This window comes from Castor canadensis, chromosome 8, assembly GCF_047511655.1.
Source record: "Castor canadensis chromosome 8, mCasCan1.hap1v2, whole genome shotgun sequence".
Lineage (NCBI taxonomy): Eukaryota > Metazoa > Chordata > Mammalia > Rodentia > Castoridae > Castor > Castor canadensis.
Window position 1 is genome coordinate 44,108,955 of NC_133393.1, and position 19,977 is coordinate 44,128,931.

General features: G+C 40.7%; 1 protein-coding gene across 5 annotated transcripts in view; it reads right to left on the reverse strand.

The window, feature by feature from the left end:
- Nucleotides 1-12,611: 12,611 nt before the first annotated feature.
- Nucleotides 12,612-19,977, reverse strand: part of Gcnt2 (glucosaminyl (N-acetyl) transferase 2 (I blood group)) — a 72,941-nt gene continuing 65,575 nt past the window's right edge. For 2 of the 5 annotated variants that reach the window (XM_074082910.1, XM_074082909.1), the window contains 2 exons: nt 16,694-16,786; nt 12,612-13,885 (listed from right to left, as the gene is read on the reverse strand). In XM_074082910.1, the coding sequence (XP_073939011.1) occupies nt 13,695-13,885; nt 16,694-16,786 (284 nt within the window). In that variant the 3' untranslated portion in view covers nt 12,612-13,694. Of the gene's footprint in view, nt 13,886-16,693; nt 16,787-19,977 lie in introns of those variants that run through there. The other 3 variants (XM_074082911.1, XM_020186226.2, XM_074082912.1) reach the window with 3 other exon arrangements.

Sequence of the window (19,977 nt, forward strand, 5' to 3'; positions counted from 1 at the left end):
TAAAACAATAAAAAAAATTTATTTTAAAAAAACAATTACATATCCTCTGATTTAAAAATAAAAATTAACAAGCAAAAAAGAAAGGAGGAAGGAAGTCACACTCACCTGGAATCTTGTTAGTGTAAAACAGAAATGTTTGTCTGGACTATAGATCTCTTGGGACCACTGGAGTAACTCAATGACTATTTTGTTAAATAGAGCAAAATGCACAAATTCCCTTGTAAGTGCAATATAAGTCGAGTCAAAGTAGATTTTGAGTTGATTTGGTGGTGGGCTTTTCTTTCTACATCTGTCTAGGACAAGTGTGTGTATTGGTTCTATGCTCTCTATAAGCATAGATCCTTTCAGTAGATTTCAGAACAGACACTAAATAAGGGATAATGTTTTTCCCATTCAATGTTTTCAAATACCGAACTATCTCCCTGTTAGTTTCTAGGGGTAAGTCATGACCACATGTGTTAATGATATATCTCCACCGAACATCAATGCTATGAGATCTTTCATGTGGTTCAGGTCTGCCTGGAGTCTGAATATGCCCCCATGAATAATATACTCAGACTCTTAAGGACATAATAGTATTTGACAAGCAGTGCAATAATTCCTGTACTGCAATTTTAGACTCAGTTGTGGCTGTCTTATCTATGTAAGTGCAGTAGACATTTGAGGCATGTAAATAGCTCAGATGAGCCATTCAAAAGTACGAAAATCTTCCCTGATGATCATCACATATGCCAGAGGGAATGTAGCTTCTTCTATGGACAACAAAGTAGTGAAATAGTGGTTCTCCATCACATTAAATAAGAGCAGTGATCTATCCCCAATGTGTTTAGTGCACCTAGCCACATCTGCATCATCTTCTATCTAGGGCTGCATCACAGGCTTGTGGTAGGGAAAGGATTTGTTCTTTCCCACTCATTCCTGCCTTTGGATCACTGTTGGGTTGTTGTACCTGCTCCTTGTACAATATTGTGACTATGATTATAATTTCTACTGTTATAATACGAAGATACCATCTACATAACTCCATTTTTGTTAACATTTTGGGGTAAAAATGGAAAGATGGAATCCTTCATTAAGAGTTTTTTAAAAATCCAGAAACACTCCACTTTTCTAGAAGTCTCTAGATTTGGCCACTGTATGAGCTACACTCAGTTTTTCTGATGCAATTTGCCTATTTTTCTGCTGTATTTTGATTCCAAGCCATTGCTGACTGAGCATCATTTTGAGTGACTTCTGGCTCCTTGTTGTGTGTGTGTTCAATCTGTTTTGATCAAGACATCCTCCCAGGCTGAGTTACAAAGGCCACTCAGTGTCACACACTCTCCTTCTATTTTATCTGGCTGTGACTGTGAGACAATGGGTGAAGGATTGGTTCTCACTTCTTGTTGCTATTGTGGTCATAATTGTACCTAGTGCACGCCTCTTTGCAGCCTCCCCTCCTTTCTCAGCTATCTTCTCACTCAGTCTGTCTACTTGGGCATATTGCAGCGATTTCCCATCTGGCTTATCATTCCCAACCCTTTAAGTGGAAGGATCTTTCCAGGTTTCTGTCCTCTCAACTTAGAGTACTTCATTGGGCAGACCAGGGCATAAGGGGCTTTTTTAGTTAAAGTGGTCAGTGTCACAGTGCCTGGTACCATTGGGCACTAAGCACATTTTGTCAGTGAATAATTATTTAGTTTTGAAGGGCCCCTGATGACTTTGGATGGCAAAATCTCCTTATGACCTACTGTGGATTGCAGAGGAGGCAGAATCATGTATATGGCTGTGGATTATGGAGGATTGAAGACTAAGTTTTAACATGAAGTATTCCTCATACATACTAATTTTCAAACTATTCCCTCATGGGTAGACTCATATATCTTCATGTAAATTTTATGAACAATTGAAATGCATTTCTCTATTCTTTTTCTAAAAAGAAGAATGTTTTCTCTGCCTTCTGTAATAAGCTATAGCAAAGGTAAGTGTGTTGACAATCACCTGAATCACATAGGGAATATTATTTTATCATAAGTCTTAGAAATTTGTTCTCTAGTACACTGTGCTTACCCTTTCCATTTATATCCAGCTTCATCTCCTTTTTCTGCTTCCTAGTTCCTTCTATGACATTGATGATGACAGCAATAACAAATTCATTGAGTTATTTCTTGGAGTGACATCCTGTACCAAGTGCTTGTATGTGTGGGTTGTGGGTATGTAGATGGGTGTGAGTATGATTTCTTGTCTCTGGTATTTGTAGCCAAAAACACTCAGTAAGTAGTCTCTGTATTGATGAGCTGAAATATGTATTTGGTTTTCAAACAGTTTCAACTCAAGAGATAAAACACTAACATTTTTCCTCCAGAAATCTTGGCCAGCAAATGTGTTTCTTTAAACCTTCTTCTTCTCTTTGGGAGCCTCCCTAATAGCACCTTGAGACAATTCCACAACTTCCAAGACCTCTTCAATGGTTAAAATCCCATCCTCTTTAAAGCTTTACTCTCATTCTAGTGCAATGCTTCCTTCCCTGCCATGGATGGAGGACCGTAGATTGAGGGAAGTTGCAGTGTGACGGAGACCCTTCCTCATCATTGAGTGTGGTATTTGAGGGAGGGAGCATGTGGTTTCTCTACGGAACATTCCTGCCTTCTCTCTGCTAAAGAACAGATAAATATTGTAATAATTTCGCTGTTGATGTGGACTGTTATCAGTTTCTGCCACTTCACTGGCCCACCTCAACTGGTCATAGATGCTGTGGATGTCTATTGTGTGACAGGTCACTGGTTCTGTCTCTCTCTCTCTCTCTTTCTGTCCCTCTATATCTGTCTGTCTGTCTTGTCTGTCTCTCTATCTCCCTTCTCTCTCTTTCTCCCCCTCTCTCTCCATTCTTGATAGAGCCTGGTGGTCTGTACCTGACTCAAACTCTTCCGCAGCACTTGGTCTATCTCTGGTCAGGCTATAAGCCCTCTTGGCAAAACTAGGGCAGAAGGAATCAAGTCCAGTTTCCCTACATTGTATCCCCTGGAGCCAGGGGAATCTCATGTGTTATTATCACACTGGATAGTTACTGGACAGTTCTTTTGTGTGTACACTCTCATTTTTTCCCAAGTGATTCTCTTGGCCCCTCACTTGGCAGAGGATGGAACAGCCATAGCTTGTCCAGCAGGCAGGTAATTCCCATCTACTTCACACCTAAGCCCTCTTTAGGCTTAGGCTTACTTTAGGGAAGAAGGAGTGGTTAGAGCAGGGACCCACAATCCCCAGCCATGGGGCACAGATAAAGTTTTATTAGAACACAGCCATTGTTACACATTGTCTATAGCTGTAGCAGCAGAGTTGAGTAATTGCAACAGAAATCATGTGACACAAAGCCTGAAATATTTACTGTCTGGCTGTTTACAGAAAAAGTTTTCTGACTGCTAAGTTAGAGAATAGTAGTTGATTTAATAGGGGCTGGCTTTGTAGTTTATATTATATATTATATATTTATAGATATAATATATCAATGTTATATATTTGGTCTGTTGGAATGTAGAGTGGGAGCTCAGTGCAAGCCAATGGCCTCTTATAAATTGTACTTAACAATATGTATATTTTATATGTGTGTAGATCCACATGTACATGTGTGCACACTATATATATATCTGTGTTCTGTGTATTCATGAATTCTCAGTTACTGGATTATAGTCTATTACCATCATTACTTTGATGGTCAAAGTGTCCCACACCAGTAGTAGTCCCTTCATGGTAACTGTGCCTTTCTATTTGTTCTTGCCCCTCTTTCAGCTTCCCCTCTTTCTGGTGCAACACTGTGTTCCAGGCTTATCTCATACTTCCCCTGCCCAAGCTCCAGAACCAGCTTTTCTATAAGAAGTCCTTGAGTGGCTGAATTTTTACTAAGGCAAAAAATACATAGGTAAAGGCAAGTCCTAATGTCCAGCTACAGTATTTTTTTTTTGATAAGGTCTCATGCTTTTGCCCAGCTACCTCAAACTGTGATCCTCCTACCTCTGCCTCCCAAGTAACTGGGACCACAAACATGCCCCACCACACCTGGCTTTTTGGTAATTGCTTGTTTTTGAGACAGAGTCTCACTAACTTTGCTTGGGCTGACCTCAAACTGTAGTCCTCCTGTATCTGCCTCCCAAATAGCTAGGATTGCAGGTGTAAGTCACCATGCCCTCAAGCTAGAGTCTTTTGGTCACTTGCAAGTGGCAAAATTACAGTTTCAAATTATATCCTCTGTAGACAGGCCTTCCCCAACAGCCTCATCTAAAGAATTTCTCACCCCCACATCTGTTCACCAAGATCACCACTCCCTGTTTCTTTGCTTCACAGCATTTAATCACTGTCTAAAATTATCTTCTTCACTGGTATATTTTGGAATTTTTCTCTCTCCAAGGAGACTGTTAAGGTCCTGTCAATATTTTTTCTCTTTAATTAATATTGACTAGAAAGCTCACGTTTGATTTGCTTCAGGTATAGAACCAGTAACAAATGTCAAGGACAGATCATTCTGAATTCTGCACATCACAGTTGCTAGAAAACAAAATACAAAGTGTTCTTGAAACATTTACAAAGATACATCTGTAATAAGTTCTAAGGCGGCCAGACTTTGTCTTTATTAATCCTGATCAATAAGTGCCTGGGCACTTATTTGCAAATAAAAAGAACAACTACCTTTCTTTCTCTCTCTCTCTCTCTCTCTCTCTCTCTCTCTCTCTCTCTCTCTCTCTCTCTCTCCTCCTCTCTCTCTCCTTCCTCCCTCCCTCTTTTTTTGGTGGTTCTGGTGTTTGAACTTAGGGTCTTGCACTTTCTAGGCAGGTACTCTACAACCGGAGCCCCTCTGCCAACCCTTTTGTGTTGGTTATTTTTGAGGTGGAGTCTCACTTTGTGCCTGAGCTGCCCTGGACCATGATCTTCCTATTTGCATTTTCCTGCATAGTTGGGATAACAGGTACATACCACCATGCCCAACTTTTTTCCATTGAGATGGGGTCTTGTAAACTGACCTTGCCCTGGCTAGTCTTGAACCATGATTCTCCTGATCTCAGCCTCTCAAGTGGCCAAGGTTATAGGTGTGAGCCACTGGTGCCTGGCTATGAGTCACATTTTAACCACCTGTTAGGTGTGAGCCACCAGGGCTCAACTAAAAGTCATGTTTTAAACACCTGTTTTCTTAGAGATAAGAAGATGGATCTTCCCTGTCTCTTCTTTTCTTTTAACTCATTTCCATCATCTGGAATAGAGAATGTACAGAATTTTTCGTTCCATGTATCAATCTTTTTGGACCACTTTAACAAAAATACCAAAACCTGGTGACTGATAAACATGAGAAATTCCTCTCTGGTTGCTCACAGACTGGAAGACACCAGCAGTGTTGGTGTCGGCCAAAGCCCACTTTCTGTTCACAGATGGCCCCATCCTGCTCTGTTCACACATGGTGAAAAGGGTGAGACAGCTCTCTGAAAACTCTTTTAGTTTTTAATCTAATTTTTTTTGAGACAGCCTCACTGGGTAGCCTATGCAGGCCTCAATTCATACTACTCTTGCCTCTGCCTCCTGAGTGCTGGGATTAGAGGTGTGTACCTCCATGCCTGGTTTTCTGAGGACTTTTATAACGGTACCTAACCTCTCACTCTTAAAGGACTGACCTGCTGACATTACCTTGGTGATTTGGTTTCAGCTTATGAATTTGAGGATGACATAAGTATTTAGATCCTAGCACCACAATATAATTTTCAGAGGAAATGCCACTTAAGTCCCTTGCCATCGTTTGGTCTAGTGTAATGTCTATGTATTCTTGGGACTCACTTTACCTCAGGTCTGCCTCATGCAAAGGTAAATGTCACTTAGCCCCAGCTCTTTTAGCCAGCATAGAATTAAAAACAGAAAAAGACTGGTTTTGATCATAAAACTCTGGTTATGTAAGATGCTAACATAAGGTGAGGCTGGGTGAAACTCTGTTCCATTTTTGTAACCTTTCTTTAAATCTAACATTATTTCAAAATACAACTTTTTTTTTTTTAAATCTCTCAAAGTCACACTTTTGCCTGGCTTATAGCCTGAACTTGAACTAATTCTCCTTGGTTAACCTCTCACTAACGTTTTCAGTGATTTCTCTTAATATCTTCACTTTTTGCCTATGTTTTACTTTTGTACCTTGACACTGCCAGTGTCTGAATTCCATCTTTCTTCCTAGGAGCCCTCGGCTTTTGGGTTGTTCTGTTTACCCATCTAATACATGCCTCAAGTTCCCTTCCCCACAGTCAGGCCTGGCTTCCTGGTCTTAAACAGGACTCGTCAGGGCTGATTTTCCAGACAGCCACCATGAATGCCCACTGCTCTCAGAGCATGTAGGACCTCACATGGTTTGGATGTGCCTCATTGCCCAACAATTTGTATGTTGGGATCTTGATCCGTGGTGTGGTGATGTGGGAAGTTGGTGGGATCTTTAAAGAGGCAGGACATAATAGTCTTTGGGTCAGTTTGGGGGTGTGCCCTCAGAAGGGATCGTAGGACCCCCTCTGACTTCCTTTTTTGCAATGTGATCTCTCCCTCTCTCATGCACTCCTGCTATGATACCATCCACCATCAGGCCCTCACCAGAGGCCAACTGTATGGGCCAACCTGATCTTTGTCTTTAAGCCTCCAAACCTATGAGCTAAATAAGCCTCTTCACTTTAAAAGTTGTCTAGCCTTGGGTATTTTGTTATAGCAGTACAAATCTGACTAGTGGTAAAGGAAGCATTGTTAACTTCTCTTACACTCTTCTCAAAGTTCCAAGGTCAGAACTCAGCCCTTGACCAAGGCTGTCCTCTTCCTATTGGCATGACCCCTTAATTCCTAAACCATCCTCACCAGAAGAGACACACCTCATAGTTCAGGCATGAGCGTCTCCAAACTCCAACTCTGCCTCTATTCATGTGGATCCCTGTTCCAGGTTCTCACCAGACATGTACCACTAGACTAGATTCTAGTTGTTCATAGAAGGAAAAGTAGTAAGCTTTACCCTCACCTGTCGGAGTAGTATGTGGAAGGCAAAATAATGTAAAAAGTGAAGTCACCCATAATTCCACTGGCTTACAAGAATGAGATAGTAACTCAAACTTTTAAAATAGTGAGGTTATAATATACTTATATTCATATTTATTTTCTGGTATTTATGGTGGTGGGGGCAGTACCAGGATTTAAACTCAGGGTCTTGAGCTTGCTAGGCAGGCACTCTGCCACTTGAGCCACAGCCACTGCTCATATGTGTGGTATTTTGACTTTGAACTCAATGACAGTCTCCCACCAGATACCTGTATCAAATCTCCATCATCATGCACAATAGCTCAAGGTGTACTCTAATGCTGGGGACAATGCAATGAGTGCGACTTGTCACTGCTACCATTTAAAACTGCATTGCAAATTTGTGCCAGTACAAGATGACACAAAAAGTAATGAGATGACCAACTGCTGAGCAGAAGGGCAAAACTGTGACTTAACTCGGTAAATATCAGAAAATGTGAAATGCATTAAGAAACTATAGGAAATAAGATGTTTTAAATAAAATCTCTACATTCAAAATCATTATCAGTTGCTCCCCTTTAAACTGCCAATAGCAAAATAGAAATGCTTGCAAAAGTAATCTTCTCAAGAGGCATAAAAAATCATCCTGTAAAATCCTTGGCAATACTTACAAGATGGCACGTGCAAGACCTGTGCAGGGAAACCACTCGAGTGAAGGACACCTGGACAGCCTGATGTTGTCGATGGGGAATCACCCCAGAATATGTGAATTCTGGGCAAATTCCATCAAAATTCCACCAGTATTTTCCAACAAATTTGAAATGCTGTTTCCAACATAAAAGTAAATGATCAAAAATAGTGAAGAAAATGTTGAAAAATGAATAGCAAGTGATTCTGAAAAACTCCTGCCACATACCAGAAATTTACAGTAATCTGTGGCACTGAGGTTTTAACTCCGGACCTTTTTTTTTTTTTTTTTTTTTTCATTTTTCTTTTATTATTCATATGTGCATACAAGGCTTGGTTTATTTCTCCCCCCTGCCCCCACCCCCTCCCTTACCACCCACTCCACCCCCTCCCGCTCCCCCCCTCAATACCCAGCAGAAACTATTTTGCCCTTATCTCTAATTTTGTTGTAGAGAGTTAACTCCGGACCTTGCGCTTGACAAATGCTGTACCCTTGTGTCAGGTCCCCCGTCCTTTTTATTTTAGGTTATTTTTCAGATGAGGTGTCACACTGGGCTGGCCTCAAACCTTGATCGTCTACCTATGCCTCCCACCTAACTGGGATACAGTCATGAGCCACCCACCTGGCTTGTTTATTAAGATGTGGTCTCACTAACTTTTTTTGTGAACTAGTCTTGGACCATAATCCTCCTGATCTCTGCTTCCTGAGTAGCTGGGATTATAGATGTGAGCCATTGTGCCTGTTCTATAGTAATTTTTAAAAACACAGTATTGGCACATGAATAGACCAAAAGAGTCTAGAAAAAGACACCATAATCTCTAAAATAACCAGAGAAAATAGGGGTGGAGGTGTGGCTCAAGTGGTGGAGCCCCTGTGTAGCAAGCAGGATGCCCTGAGCCCCTGTGTAGCAAGCAGGATGCCCTGAGTTCAAACCCCAGTACCACCATTTTTTTTTCATTTAAAATGGTAAGATATCCTTTAAGTGAATTATTTCCCTCAACCGTTATCATTTTCTTTTTGTCCATTCGAGACAATATTCACTCAGCAAACAGCTGAACTGCTGCTTAAAACTTTGTCATTTGCCAAGCAATTATAATATTAACGTAAATATAATACTATTAAATAATTACAATATTTTTTAGTATCTTGAGTTTAAAATGAATGCATAAGTTGGGCAAATACTAAAATAACTTATTCCTGCCTTTAGTTGTAAAATAATTGTACTCAGTTTAAATAAAACTGATCTTCCATTTTACCTTCTTTCTCTATCATTCTCAGTTATTCTCCCCAACACCCCACAAATGGAAAGGTCAATTATTTTTCAGTAGATGGATGTTGTTTAGACAGGTATGCATGTATGTACGTATTTCTTCTTCTTCTTCTTTTTGACAGCATTGGGATTTGAAGTTAGGGCTTCTCTCTTGCTAGCAGGTGCTACTTTAACGGTGTCCCTCAGCCCTTTCTTGCTTCAGTTTTTTTGGCAGCACTGGGTTTGCATTACGGGCCTCACACTTGCAGTTGCTCTACCACTTGAGCCACTCAGCCAGCCCTATTTAAGGATGTGTTTTTTCAAGATAAGGTCTCATGAACCATTTGCCCAGGGCGGAATTCAAACCCTGATCCTTCTGACCTCTGCCTCCCGAGTAGCTAGGATTATGAGTAGCTAGGATTACAGGCATGAGCTCCAGCTGCTTTAGTTACTTTTTTAGATAAGGTCTTGAATTCTTGCCTGGGGACCAGCCTCAGACCACCATCCTCCCAATCTCCAAGTCCTGAGTAGCTGGAATTACAGGTATGCACCACCCTGCCTGGCCTCTTTTTTTTTTCCTGATGCTAAAAGAATTGCATTATTGAATGTGCTCTTTAGTGGATCTTAACCAACTATCAAATAAATATACACAATATCCCCAAGATGGAAAACAATATATTAATTTATTTCCAAGAAAAAAATAGAACATCATCAAAACCAAAAATGGATACAGTAGTTTCAGAGCATTCCCTGGCTAGCAGAAATCCAGTTGCTCGAACACTACACTCTTCCAATAGGAAAGCCTTTAGGATAGAGAACAGACAACCAACAACAGACATGTAAACACCTTCTACCAGAAAAATCTCTCATTCTGCATGAGGAAGATCCAGTGTAAAGCATATCTTCTTCCCAGGTGCCATCATTTGAACGGTAAGTAGAAAAGAGGCAAGTTTTAGACTTCACTCTGGCCCCTGGCTGTGTTCCCTACCTTTCAACCCTTTATTACCCAATACAATTCCATTTTTATTTTAGTAATAGGAAATTTTACATCAAAGTCATTCCCTTTCAGTATGATTGACATTCAGCAGGTACAATTATAGCAAAGGAATAAAATTGTATTAATTAATTAAATAATCATTTGTAGTAAGTTTTTCATTAAAATAAATTACTATTTAGGAACTCAGTGGATTAGAGCAATACTAAAGTAGATTTCACATTTCTCTGAATGACAGGACTTTTTCTCTGAGACCATTCTTAAAATCTGCCTTCTCTGGTATACTAGAAATGGCTTTATTTTTACCTTCTTTCAATATTCTACCTCAGGAAATGGATTGAGCAGACCAGCAAGAGAATCCCAGTTCTCAGACAGAAGATTTGTTTCCGAATGCTTGTTAATCTCTCCCAGGGTCAGTTATTTATTTGTCAAATGGGTATAATCATTGTGACCCTCACCAGAGCCTTGCAAGTTTGAATGAAATGAGACACAGAGGCATAGCACCTAAGACACAGCAGGCTTTTGCCTCTGCTTCCTCCTTCCCCCCCTCTTTTGAATAATCTCTGATTTAACTCTCAGTTTGTAACTACTGATCTTCTTGACCTAATATCACAGTATATAACACCCCTAGGGATGTGTTAAACATAACCATTTTGTAAGGTTCTCTGGGAGTCTTTACTCCCATTTCCTGTAGGAGGAGCAGGAAATGTTTCTCCTCCCTGCCCCCCTTTATCCTGTCATACTAAAATAAATCCTAAAATAAATCTTGCTTTAGAAAGAGAAAGAGAGACAGACAGACAGACAGACAGAGAGAAGAAAGGGAAGGAAGGAAGGAAGGAAGGAAAAAGATTCTCTGGAATAGGCTTTCTAATGGTGACGTTATTCCCAAGAATTTTAGAGTAGAAAAGCCTTATTTTCCTTCTTGTCTTCACACATGTCTGGGGAAATCATGACACTCAAGAAACATTCATTGAACCCCAGCAGCACAGCAACTAAGAGATAGCATAGATAAATAGGACCTCATAAAACTAAAAAGCTTCTGTTCATCAAAAGAAATGGTCTCTAAACTGAAGAGAACACCCACAGAGTGGGAGAAAATATTTGCCAATTATACATCAGACAAAGGACTGATAACCAGAATATACAGGGAACTTAAAAAACTAAATTCTCCCAAAACTAATGAACCAATAAAGAAATGGGCACGTGAACTAAACAGAACTTTCTCAAAAGAAGAAATTCAAATGGCCAAAAAACACATGAAAAAATGCTCACCATCTCTAGCAATAAAGGAAATGCAAATTAAAACCACGCTAAGATTCCACCTCACCCCTGTTAGAATAGCCATCATCAGCAACACCACCAACAACAGGTGTTGGCGAGGATGCGGGGAAAAAGGAACCCTCTTACACTGTTGGTGGGAATGTAGACTAGTACAACCACTCTGGAAAAAGATTTGGAGGCTACTGAAAAAGCTAAACATTGATCTACCATTTGATCCAGCAATACCACTCTTGGGGATATACCCAAAAGACTGTGACACAGGTTACTCCAGAGGCACCTGCACATCCATGTTTATTGTGGCACTATTCACAATAGCCAAGTTATGGAAACAGCCAAGATGCCCCAGCACTGACGAATGGATTAAGAAAATGTGGTATCTATACACAATGGAATTTTATGCAGCCATGAAGAAGAACGAAATGTTATCATTCACTGGTAAATGGATGGAATTGGAGAACATCATTCTGAGTGAGGTTAGCCTGGCCCAAAAGACCAAAAATCCTATGTTCTCCCTCATATGTGGACATTAGATCAAGGGCAAACACAACAAGGGGATTGGACTATGAGCACATGATAAAAGCGAGAGCACACAAGGGAGGGTGAGGATAGGTAAGACACCTAAAAAACTAGCTAGCATTTGTTGCCCTTAATGCAGAGAAACTAAAGCAGATACCTTAAAGCAACTGAGGCCAATAGGAAAAGGGGAACAGGTACTAGAGAAAAGGTTAGATCAAAAAGAATTAACCTGGAAGGTAACACCCACGCACAGGAAATCAATGTGAGTCAATGCCCTGTATAGCTATCCTTATCTCAACCAGCAAAAACCCTTGTTCCTTCCTATTATTGCTTATACTCTCTCTACAACAAAATTAGAAATAAGGGCAAAATAGTTTCTGCTGGGTATTGGGGGGGGAGGGGGAGAGGGCGGAGTGGGTGGTAAGGGAGGGGGTGTGGGCAGGGGGGAGAAATGAACCAAGTCTTGTATGCACATATGAATAAAAGAAAAAAAAAAAAGAAACATTCATTGAATATAGGCTGGCTGGCTGGCTGGGTGGGTGGGATGAATGTATGGGTGAGTGGATAGACAAATAAAGATGGATGAATGAGAGATAAATGACAGAGAGGTTCACTCACAATTGAAAGCTCTTAAAAATCGAGGCACTGCAATAGGAGAAGGGGACCAGGAACTAGAGAAAAGGTTAGATCAAAAAGAATTAACCTAGAAGGTAACACACACGCACAGGAAATCAATGTGAGTCAACTCCCTGTATAGCTATCCTTATCTCAACCAGCAAAAACCCTTGTTCCTTCCTATTATTGCTTATACTCTCTCTACAACAAAATTAGAGATAAGGGCAAAATAGTTTCTGCCGGGTATTGAGGGGGTGGGGGGGAGAGGGAGGGGGTGGAGTGGGTGGTGAGGGAGGGGGTGGGGGCAGGGGGAAGAAATGACCCAAGCATTGTATGCACATATGAATACTAAAACAATAAAAAAAAAAAATCGAGGCACTCCAATCAGTACCAGGCATTGCAAAGCTACCCAGAGAATATTATGGTGTAGTTAACAGCCCGGCAAGGCAGAATTCGGTCTCTGTTTTGCAAATAGGATATCACTGGGAGGGGAGGGAATCCCAGAAGTAATTCATGCAAGATGTTTCAGATCTGAGACTAGACCCATGCATAGCTTCTCTCCTGTGGGACACCTTCATTCTTGGGAGGACTTTCTGTGTTCTCAGTGGAGAACATGGAAGAGAGATCAGGGAACATTCTGGAGTATACTAGAGAGATATTCGGCACCCAGAGACCTGCAGCGGCAGGCAGTGGCTCTTGTCTTAAAGTATGTTATCTCCTATTGATGGCTTTATACTGAATACAGAACTTCAGACAGGTAAACTGAAGTTGTTTTTGAAATTGAAATTGTTTTTATTTGTGGGTTTTTTGTTTGTTTTGCAAGTGTCCTCATTAAAGTAAAGGAAGTGCTCTAAAATTGAGCCACACTCTGGCCTTTCAAGATCTGCTCTTGTTTAAAGGAAATTGGTGAGTTACCCAGAAAGCTGTCTCTGAGCCTGTGTGTGGCTGAGCACTGAAGTGACTATTAATGAGTTACAGAAGTTGCTGCCTTCAAAGAAACCAAATTCTTATTTTGCTAAATAGTATTACCATTTTCCTTTCTATTAGGATATATTTATATGATGGTATTCGGTGCAAAGATCTGATGACATTTGAATTGATCATTAATCGTAACAGTAGCCTAACACAGAGATGAGCATTAAAAAACAGCCAGACTGGCCAAAGTGCCAGGATCACTGTACCAGCCATCCCAGTAGTATACATCACAGTGTCCAGTGGATATTTTAGGTGCAGTTATGTACCAAGGTCCTGTAGCTTTCAGGACCTGAAACCCGGAATATAACCAAGGCAAAAGTCTCTTACAAAGAAAGGCTCTTCTTTCCCATTGCAAATGCCTATGAGGCACGAGTTGGCTTCCATCAAAAATACCAGCTAGGTTGTATTGCAGTTTCACTCTGATTAAGGGTTCTTTCTCGAAGCCTCAGCTCCAGACATTCCACAGTAAGGGGGTATGTGTTCAGCTCAAACTTGTTAGCAAACAAGCTTGGTGAATTAATCAGCCACTTTAGGTCTCCATTTCCATAGATACAAATGCCGTGTACATAATGACCTGCAAAGGAGAGGAAACAGTCTAAACATGCTTATTTTCAAAAGTCTAGGGAAGTGAACTTGCAGAACGGTAATAGAATTAACTACAGAGCAGCAAAAACTATGCCAAGTGTTATGAGTTCAAATGAAATATGACCGGGTAGTCCCAGCCAACCAGGAACTTAAACTCTATTTAGGAGAACAAAAGGTAGAAATATGTATCTGGATAAGATGAGAGTTTAATAATTCAAGGAAGTAGTATGGTAGGTGTCACAAGGCAACCCTTGTGTCAGGGAATGAATCAGGGATGTGAGAAGTTCTAGATGCAATCTTTATCCATTGTGTTGGTGAAGTCTCTTCCCTGAGTTCTGGTCTAGTCTGTCCAAGTGTCTACTTTATACCTCCACTTAGATGTGTCATAAATCCCACCAACGTAATATGTCAGCACTGAACTTTTTTTTTTTTTTTTTTTGAGATAGGGTCTTACTATGTAGCCCAGGCTGGCCTGGAACTCATGATCCTCCTGACTCAGATTCGCTAGTGCTGGGACTATAAATGTGTACCACCATGCCCAGCTAGCAGGAAACTTCTTAATCTCCTCCCTACAAGCCTGCTCTTCTCCCAGCTTTTGCCATCAGAGTCCAGGTAATTTTATTCTTAGTGCCTCAGGGCTTCACACCCCACATCCAACCCATCAGCCATTCTGTCTGCTCAACCTTCAAAATAGAAGAAGCAACCCTAACTTACACCTGGGAGTATACTCTCAGGACAACAGCCAGAGTGATTCTTTTAAAATGTAAGTGGAACATGTCTCTGCCACTCAAAAATTCTAACAGATTTTAACAGCATTAAGACTCCTAACTCTGGTCACTCAGTTGCAGGCACAGTCAATCAGAATGCTACTTTCTACACACCTAATTAGCATAGCGATCTAGCAATGCCCTGGAGAAAATGGATAAAAACCTCAGAGTATATCACTTTTCTGGGATCCTCTCTTGAGATTCCTCCCCCAAGTCTAGGAGCTCTACTCTTCCACTTTACACTTTTCTACCTCAATAAACTCTTCCGTTTTACTTGCTCTCATTCATGTCTCTTTATGAGACAAGAACCCAGAATTCTGACCCTCCCTCTAGCTAAACACCTTAGCCAGCAAGATTGAGTTGGAGGCTCTCGATCCTACACAGATCTGCTGTTTTAGTGGGATAGGGGTTTCTCTGGTCGGGGGAGGCTAGAGTTGTAAGGTAATGATGCCACATAGGGTACTGGTACAGATGTTGAAGTACTCCAGTGTTACAGCTGCAGAAGCAGGACCAGAGGGGTGACTGACTACAGGGTCCTAGTGGGAGGGGGACAGTCGGTGAAGAAAGGTTGTGGAGAAGAGGACATAATGAAAATATTGGGAACCTAACTTATGGTAGAGAATCAGTTTTCTGAAGAAGTTTCAGGAGATCAAAGAGCAAAATAATCTCCTATCCTTTTTCTTCCTTTCACAGAGAGGACAGGCCATGATGAGAGAGCAGGTAGCATGCTCTGTCCTCTGGGAAAAATATGGGTCAAGTAAGGTAAATACAGTAAATAGACATTTCTGTACAGTGACATCAGAACATCGGTATCAACAGTGGTAAGGGATTATCAAGATACAGACATGAGGAAAGAAGTTGGGGAGTCATAGCAAGCAGCACCTGAAGGTTTTCAACTGACACAGGTGTACATATGACAGATTGATGAGCAAAAGCTAGACTGACTGAACAGCGGAGGCGAAGGCATGTTAGCACAGGGAGAAAAGGCCAAACCTCCATATGCTCACTCATTCATTCTCTGAATCACTCACTCACTGAATAAATGTTCAGTGAAACTCTTTTATCGTGCTCAGATAGGCTGAATGGTGTGCTCCTCCAAATTCATATGTTGAATTCTAATGTACCATACCTCAGAGTGGAGGTAGGGTCTTTATAGAGGTAATTAAATTAACCTGAAGTCACTAGGGTGGGAACTAATCTACTCTGACTGGGTCAGAGCTCTCTGGTCTAAGAGGAAATTAGAACACAGACACAGTGAAAAGGCCATGTGAGCCCATGTAGAAGATGGTCACTTACAAGCCAAGGGAGAAGCTTCAGGAAAAGCCAACTCTGCTGACACTTGATCTGGATTTCCAGCCCCCAGAACTTTAAGAAAATGAATTTCTGTTGTTTAAGCTGCCCAGTCTGTGCTACTTTGTTATGGCAGCTCGTGCAGAGTGTTACCCATGCCCACAAGGTAGCAGGCAGTGTTCTGAATGGAATCATTGACAGGGCTGATTTATTGTCATATGATAAGAGTCTATAGAAATGAAAGTGACTTAGGACTTCTACTCCTTGTCCATGTGAAGGGAGGAGACCCCTCTGACCTTAATGTTACCTGCCATTGTGCCAGAGCTGTGGTCAACACTTACTGCTGTCCTGTTCTCCAAGCCACTTGGAAGCCTATATGTGCAGAGTTCAGAGGCTGATATGAAATACTCTGCTAGGAGAACATGACATTTTTTCTAGCCATTGCAATCCCAAAAAGAATAATAATAAATAAGAAAGCTAAAACTAGCAAGAAGAAAGAGATTATAATTTGAAACTACTTCTCCATCTCCCTAGTAATTGTAAGCTGGAGAATGCCTGAGATTTTTCAACTTATTTTCAAGAGACTATGTGCTGAAGTCTCTGGCTTTTCTATTCAATACCCAGCAGATTGGCAGCCCAACAGTTCTCTTTACACAAGAACCCCCATATTTGGTCCACAAATAGCCTCAGGCCAACACCAACCAGTAGTAAGGCTTAAGAGCATGACACAAATGTCTCACCATGGCAACCTCCATGTTTGTCTTCCATATCAATCCACTTTACAGCCCTGAGGTTGCCAGTCCAAGATGCATTTGGCATGGCGCCAGGGACTCCTGCAATGTAGAGAAAGCAGAGTGAGAACCACCAGAAAAAAGGGCGTCAGTTTCCTCATTCAGTCTCCAAATCCTGCTTATTTTCTTTTGGTCTGTTGTTTTTCACATTCACTCAGATTGCTGTGTACTGATCCACCATCATGTTTCTGCCAACTGATCTTTTGACCAAATTTTTAACTGCCAACTCATTATTACCTAATTGGTATAACACCTAACTTAATCAATATACAAATAAATATGTGAATATAATTCTAATCAATATATTAATATCAAATCACTAGTTAGATACTAGCATTATATCTAATTCTCTGACATGTAAGGAGTTAAGTCTCCAAACAAGAGGGTGGGGGAGAGGTACTTTAGGTTGCCATCTTTCCAAAAATGTTAGGGAGACCCCACCTCAACCAATAGCTGCACATGGTGGCACACCCCTGTCATCCCAAGGTATGAAGGAGGCTGAGATCAGGAGGATCTGGTTCCAGGCCAGCTCAGGCCAAAAAAAAGAAAAAAAATTTCACAAGACCCCATCTAAACAGAAAGGGCTGGGCACGGTGTGCATTTGTCATCCCAGCTACAGCAAGAAGCTTCAAATAGGAGGATTGAGGTCCAGGCTGCCCTAGGCAAAAAGTGATACCCTATCTTCAAAATAACCAGAGCAAAAAAGGCTGGATGTGTAGTTCAAGTAGTAGAGCACCTGCCTAGCAAACACAAGGTCCTGAGTTCAAATCCCACTACTGGGCTGGGGAGTGGCTCAAGTGGTAAAGTGCCTGCTTAGCAAGCATGAGGCCCTGAGTTCAAACCCCAGTGCTGCCAAAAAAAAAAAAAAGAAAGAAAGAAAGAAAGAAAAAAACCCCATTACTGCCAAAAAAAAAAAAAGTCTACAGACACTGCCTCATTTTCCATGGGGAACAAAATCATCCCATTTGAGAAACTGTGTTAAGCCATCTCAAATAATCTACTCCATAAATCTTGGACAAGTCACAGAAATCAAAGGGCTCACTTAACTCCTGGAAAAGGAGTTCTATATATGGCAGTCAATAAAATCGTACCGAAAGAGGCATACTTTGCTTCATTAGAGCTGCATTTTTCACCAGTGACTAATGCAATCTTTTGACATAATGTACTCAAACTGCAACAGTCTTCTCTAGATTCTTCTTAAAATACTGGCAATACTTAGTGTAGTCAGCAGAATTGTCCCTCTTTCCTCCAACACACACTCATACAAAAAACAGCCACACCCTAATCCTAAAGCTGAGAATATGTTACGCTGCATGGCAAAGGGGATTGAAGGTTGCTAATTGGCTGACCTTAAAATAAGACTACCCTAAATTATCTGGGTGATTTCAGTGTAACCACAAAGTCAGTAACAATGGGAGAGGCAGGCAGAAGAGTAGGGGCCATTCAGCCATTGAGGTTTGAAGGTGGGGTTGGATCCACCATCCAGGAATGTGACTTCCGCTAGCAAGCAGCCTAAAAGGCAAGGGAATGGGTTGTTTCCAGTGCCTCCAGAAATGACAGGCCTCACCCAGTGCCTTGAAGTCTGGCCTGTGTCAGACTTCTTATCTGAAAACTGCAACACAATACAAGTAACGTTTAAACAGTTAAGTTTTTGGTAATTTCTTACAGTAACAAACAAAGCTAATTCATGTACAAATGTGAAAAAAATTACTTAAGAAAATAGGTTTTTGTTTTTTGTTTTTTTCTGTTTTGGCAGTACTATGGTTTGAACTCAGGAACTTCTGCTTGCTAAGCAGGTGCTCTACTTCTTGAGCCATTACACCAGCCCCATTTTTTAATTAAGAAAAAAGAAAATTCAGGACAACATTGAAACTTGGAAAGACATTTAATGGGATTGGGCATTCAGATAACTTTTCTTACTTAAGAACATCAATAAAAACATGTGTTTCAGAAGAAAAACAGCTCTGTTCTTTTGCCCAGTGGTCATATGATAATTATATGATGATCTAACGCTAGAATTGTACCTGTCTCCCAACTAAAATTTTATCACAGTCTTTCCTGTAAATAGCATGGATTTTTAACCCTAAGGGCTCTCTATAAGGTCAGGGTCATTTTTAATTTTGCTTCCCAAACTTGAAAACATTCAAGAAAAAAAAAAAAGTATATTACTTCCTATTGCTTTAATCTGCATTTTAATACTTAAAAAATTATTTCAATGCTTGCCTATCCAAAAAGAAGCTTCCTTGTTTTGTTCTTAACACACACTTTAAAAGAATTTAAATGAAAACTTGCCTTGTTAAGTCGAGGGTTAAGGGAGGGGAGTCTGGCAAGCAAAGAGAGAATTTGGTTTATTTTACTTACGTCAACAAGACTGGCTGACGTGTGTGATGTTTTTGAGTCTGTTTAGATTAAATGCATCAGAAAAGTGTGCTTAAAACATTCCCATGACAAGATATTTCTTAACATTTAAGTGACTACATTTCTTTAAAAAAAAAAAACCAAGATATTTTTCTTCCTCTTTTATTCTCATTTATATTATCACAAACTGACTTATTTATGACACTTATTAATGACCCACTATCTTTTGAATAAACACTTCTAGTAGCCTCCTGTTAATGAGATTACAAACGTCAATTTCTATACTTTGTTTGATGACAGGTCTCCAACATGTCTATGTTTAAATACTACCCATTTTTATGCAGAAAAATGTCACATGTATTAGAGCAGAAGGTGAGAGAGGGGCAAACAGACCAATTCTACTTTGTCTTTTGGGTTTTAATTGTTGTAGTTTGTTTTTTGCTGTACTGGGGATTGAATCCAGAGCCTGGAACAAGCATGCTCCACCATTTGAGCCAACCTTCCCCTTGTTCTTTTTTTTTTTACCCTCAGAGTCCTGAGGCACACAGAGAAGGTCTGGTGGGAATGGTGCAGACCTGGCTATACTAGTGCTTCTTGGACTGGGAACACTGGCATAGTCTGGGAGCTTACTGGAAATGCAGAATCTTGGGCCCCACCCCAGACCTCTGTACCAGAGTCAGCATCTTCACAGGCTTCCCAGAGAACTCTGTGCATGACCCAGAGTGAGTGACCCTGTGAAGAGGCCGGTGCTCATCCTGAGCAACAGTAGCACCTTCCTTTTTCTCTCCTCTTCTTGAAATCAGTCTTCAAATTTCTAGATCAGTCCTTGCTCTGCTATCTCACTCCAATCTGCTTTTAGGATTAAATCTGGTACC